At 41.0% G+C, this 4,502-nt stretch overlaps 2 protein-coding genes across 2 annotated transcripts in view; both read right to left on the bottom strand.

Annotated features, from left to right (window-relative positions):
• Window positions 1–16: 16 nt before the first annotated feature.
• Pmar_PMAR028781 (conserved hypothetical protein) lies at window positions 17–368 on the bottom strand (the record flags this gene model as incomplete). The annotated part of the gene is made up of 1 exon (XM_002772569.1): window positions 17–368. A coding segment is annotated over one exon (352 nt), but the record flags the coding sequence as incomplete, so codon positions are not given.
• A 529-nt stretch (window positions 369–897) lies between these two features.
• The window catches only part of Pmar_PMAR028780 (chaperone protein DNAJ, putative), a gene marked incomplete at both ends in the record, with an annotated part of 4,754 nt that continues 1,149 nt past the window's right edge, over window positions 898–4,502 (bottom strand). The window contains 7 exons of the mRNA XM_002772568.1: window positions 898–954; window positions 1,020–1,124; window positions 1,760–1,856; window positions 2,324–2,392; window positions 2,447–2,532; window positions 3,389–3,536; window positions 4,115–4,142. Of these exons, the coding sequence (XP_002772614.1) occupies window positions 898–954; window positions 1,020–1,124; window positions 1,760–1,856; window positions 2,324–2,392; window positions 2,447–2,532; window positions 3,389–3,536; window positions 4,115–4,142 (590 nt within the window). The remainder of the gene's footprint in view (window positions 955–1,019; window positions 1,125–1,759; window positions 1,857–2,323; window positions 2,393–2,446; window positions 2,533–3,388; window positions 3,537–4,114; window positions 4,143–4,502) is intronic.

Raw genomic sequence — 4,502 nt, 5'->3', positions numbered from 1 at the left:
TCCTCCTCTTCCCCACCCGAAACATCCTTCTTCCTCCCAAAGACCTCCAATTCAACCTCACTATCATCATCATTATCATCATCATCATCATCATCATCATCATCATCATCATCTTCATCATCATCACTTGATTCCTCCTCGTCCCCATCAACAGCATTTCCCTTCTTCCCCAACACCTCCAATTCAACCTCGCTATCATCATCCTCTTCTACCCTCTCCCACGATGAGCTCCCCTGCTCCTGCTCTACCACATCCACATACTCCTCCTCCTCCTCCAGTACAGGTAAGCTCTCCTCACTAGAGGCAGCTATACTCTCTAGGAAGGCGTCATCAGCCATAAGCGTCTCCCGCAACTTCTCCACAGCATCCTGTCATCAATACACAGAGAGCATCACCCACCCCAAAGTTGGAGTAGGAAAATCCGTTCGCTTTCCTCAGCCGAGCTCAACAATTCTCACACTTATTATAGGAGTTCACATACGAATCCGTGTAAAAATGTACAGGAATCAATGAGAATTTCCTCCGAAATTTCTTCAGAATTTCCAGATTGTCACCAACACATGTGGTGAACCCCGTATATATTTTCCCATACCGTCACGCGCCATGAAATTCCGAAGCATTTAAGCGACTTATACCACACGGAAATGAACTGATCAAGGCAGTGCTGAAAAATATGTAATCGCTTTCCTCAGCCGAGCTCGAAAGTTTCCTCACTAAATATACACTTTGACATACGAATTCGTGTATAGATGTACAGAAGTCAATGAGAATTTCCCAAAATTTCCTCGAAATTTTCAAATATCGTCATCATCATATGTGGTTGACCATATGCACATTTTCCCACACTGGATCAAAAGCTCTATATTAGTGCACTAAAACCGTCACGCGCCACAAAATTCAAAAACCCATCACCTCCGAAACTTCGCCGATACCAATGAAATATATGCACTCCATCTACGGACCTCTAAATAGTTCACTAGAAATCCATAAATCGCCGTCGCGCGCCACGAAATTCCCACCTTATGCTTCTTAGACTTTTCGTGATTAGCGTAAGCCTTGTTGCTCTTAAACACTTTCTTGCACGCTGCACACTCGTACACGTCCTGGACCTCCTCCTCCTCCTCCTGAATGCTAACACATCCATCCATTTAACGACAAGAGCAACCACGATATTTCAAAAATTCATAGAAAACTCGAAAACATTCTCATCAATGCATCATCATAGAGAAAAATATCAGTACTAAACATGCGAAAAAGGGGGAGGTATGGTATGTATTTCAATGGAGTTTCACGAGCTGTGATATGAAAAACACTAGTGAAAAATATATTTCACGACTACTGCATATCACCGCGAATATCGCGTTTTTCACCGAGTTTTACGCCACTTCACGTAAAACGAGTTATAATGGAGCTATACATAACTCGGATCATACATGGCAATTTTCCTAACTAGAGAAAAATCTTAATAGTGTTTTTAATATTACTACTTCGATGAATATACAAATATGCAGTGTTGGGGTAGGAATATATGCTCGCTTTCCTCAGCTGAGCATAGGAGTTTCTAAAGCTAATTATGGACATTTTCATACGCGTAAAAGTGTACAGAAACCAACAATATTTTCCCAAAATTTCCTCAAAAATGCCATATCATCACCAACCCATGTAGTTAACTCCGTGAATATTAGAAATATTTCGCAAAAGTGGGGGAGAAAATCTGATATTCTCCGAAGCACATTGAAATGGCAAGTACTACTACCACCTCCTGAGAACTAGTAGTAGATGAGCCTCCCCCATTCCTCCTCGCCATAGCAGCCACCTCAGCCTCGTTTTCTGCCCAGCGCTTCTCTTGCACTACTCTAACAATAACACAATCACGGCTACTAGGATGAGCCGCAAACCCCCAAAAGATGTTGCTATAATACTAAGCTTTGATCTAGTGATACACACAAACACTCTAACAATAACAAACTATCACGAAGATAAGCAGTAAACCCCCTTACATCAACAAGAGAAGCAATGCTGTTGTTATAACTACTATGGTTCTAACAACAACATTAGTTTACTCTGACAAGGAACTATCACGAACAGGAGGCTCCTTATAACAACAATAACAACAATGACAGTAACAGTAACAACAAGAGCAATGCTCTTGCTATTGTTTTTAAAACCACATACACTCCAACAACAAACTATCGCTACTACTACTACTACTAGGATAAGCAGCAAACCCCTTATAACAACAACAGTAATTGTAATAACTACCATTACTCTAACAACAACAATATCACCACGCTAAGCAGCATTCTCCCCATCTACACCCTACCTCGCCCTAGCCCTCCTCTCCCGCTTCATCTCCTCTTTCCTCTTCCTTTCCGCCTTCCTTTCCTCCTCTCTACCACCACCAACAACAACCACTTCCTCCTCAATTTAATACTCTACCACTTACACCCTCTCAGCTTGCAGTTGTTCTACCTTCCTCTGCTCAGCCACTCTAGGGTCTCTGTTACGGACATACTCCACCAAATGCCGTACCTTAACACATTCTCCGTAATAACATCGTCACCGTAATTTCCAGGAAAAAAAGATCTTAGAATTTCCAACCCAAAATCTCTACCAAATGACATACCTATCTAGTGATAACATGATTACCGTAATTTCCAGGGGAAAAAACCGAAAAAGCTTTTCCAGAAAAAGCTCGTGTTGCAATTCCTAACCCAAAATTGCCCATACAAAAATCGCTACACCGACGATCGCACTGTATTTAGCATCATTCGAAAAACCACTTCTGCTAACGTCCAGTGTTGGAGGAATATATGTTCGCTCTCCTCAGCCAACCTCACGAATTACCCCCGTTATTTATACAACTTCGGGTAGAAGAATACGAAAACCAACGAGAATTTCCCTCAAAAATTTCCTCAAAATTTTCATATTGTCATCAACACATATAGTTGAACATGAACATATTTTCCCCCACACTGTTAACGTCAGTATCTGTGAATTTTTATATTCATCTCGGAAAACCGTATATCATAGTATAGTTGAGGACCGCACCTACAGTGCGTGCCAATTTGATATGCAAATGTGAAAAAATGTACGTTTTCTTTTCCGAGATTAATGGAGTTTTACCACCCGTTTTACGTGAAGTGGCGTAAAACTCGGTGAAAAACGCGATATTCGCGGATTCCTGTAATAGTCGTGGAATATGTTTTTCACTAGTGTTTATCATATCACGGCTCGTGGAACTCGGATGATACTGAACAACTTGTCGCCAACGGTTACACACAACACATGTTCATAGGAATGTTAACATCATTTACGCGATATAGTTTCAGATCGATTCTCATTAATTATCGACATCTACATATCAAACTGTATAAGACCCCATTACTTTATCATTATAGTCTTTCTTTTTGCTCTTCCTCTCCCGTGAGTTTTCCTGTTCCATCGCCCTCCTCATACGCCTCCCCTCAGCTTGCCGTACGTCCCACTTATCATACCACCCAAACGACAATCCCGACGAAAACGCCGACCAGAAACTAACAAGAAAAATAATAGCTCTTTCAATGACCTCCAATAGATTACTCTCGCTGACCTTCGCAACGGAATAGAAGATATAAACAATGGGGTTTCACGAGCCGTGATTTGAAAAACACTAGTAAGGAATATGTTGTGGTAAACGGGTAAAACGTTGTTGTGAACGTTTTACCCGTGATATGAAAAACACTAGTGAAAAAATATATTTCACGACTACTGTATAGCGTAAATGTCGCCTTTTTCACAGAGTATTTCGCCACGTAAAACGGATGAAACTCCAATACACTACCTATCATATAAAAAGAATCATATTTATAAAGGTTGCCAACATCGGGAAAGAATTCTTTACATCACTCGCATTGCTCCAGCTGCTGTTGACTACCACTATGATGATTTGTAAATCCCCCCAGATAGGAAATGTTAACAATACACATATATGAGGTTATTCGACACATCAACAAAATGTGGAAAGAATATGCACATGGGCAACTACATGTGTTGGTGACAATTTCCTGAAAATTTCGATAAATTCTTTTTGGTTTCTGTACACTTTTACCAAAACTCGCGTATAAACTCCTACAACTGTCTTTGGAAACTCTTGAGCTCAGCTGAAAAAAGCGAACATATATTCCTCCTACTCCAACACTGCATGAGCCTGACTCTTGCACTACTCCCTGTACCGAAAACCGCGAATTTCCAAATTCTGCATTTTCACGGGTACCAAACATATACGACTTTTACACGTCAACTGATACGCGAAAAACAAGGAAAAAGTGTTTATATAAAGGTCTATATAACGGAAAATTTTCCTTTTTTTCTGAAAATTTTCACCGCCGAGATTACTACCTGTAAAACGCCCTCACAGTGGGGTCCCAAGGGGAATCAGAGTAACCAAACGTAGGGAAATCCTCCTCATCAAGTCGGGTATCAAACCCCCTCACACTCCCGATGGGCGATGTCCGAGAACA

This window comes from Perkinsus marinus, assembly GCF_000006405.1.
Source record: "Perkinsus marinus ATCC 50983 genomic scaffold scf_1104296960784, whole genome shotgun sequence".
NCBI classification, from domain to species: domain Eukaryota; phylum Perkinsozoa; order Perkinsida; family Perkinsidae; genus Perkinsus; species Perkinsus marinus.
Note: the sequence above shows the minus strand (reverse complement) of the source record. Positions and strands in the feature narration are given on the sequence as shown.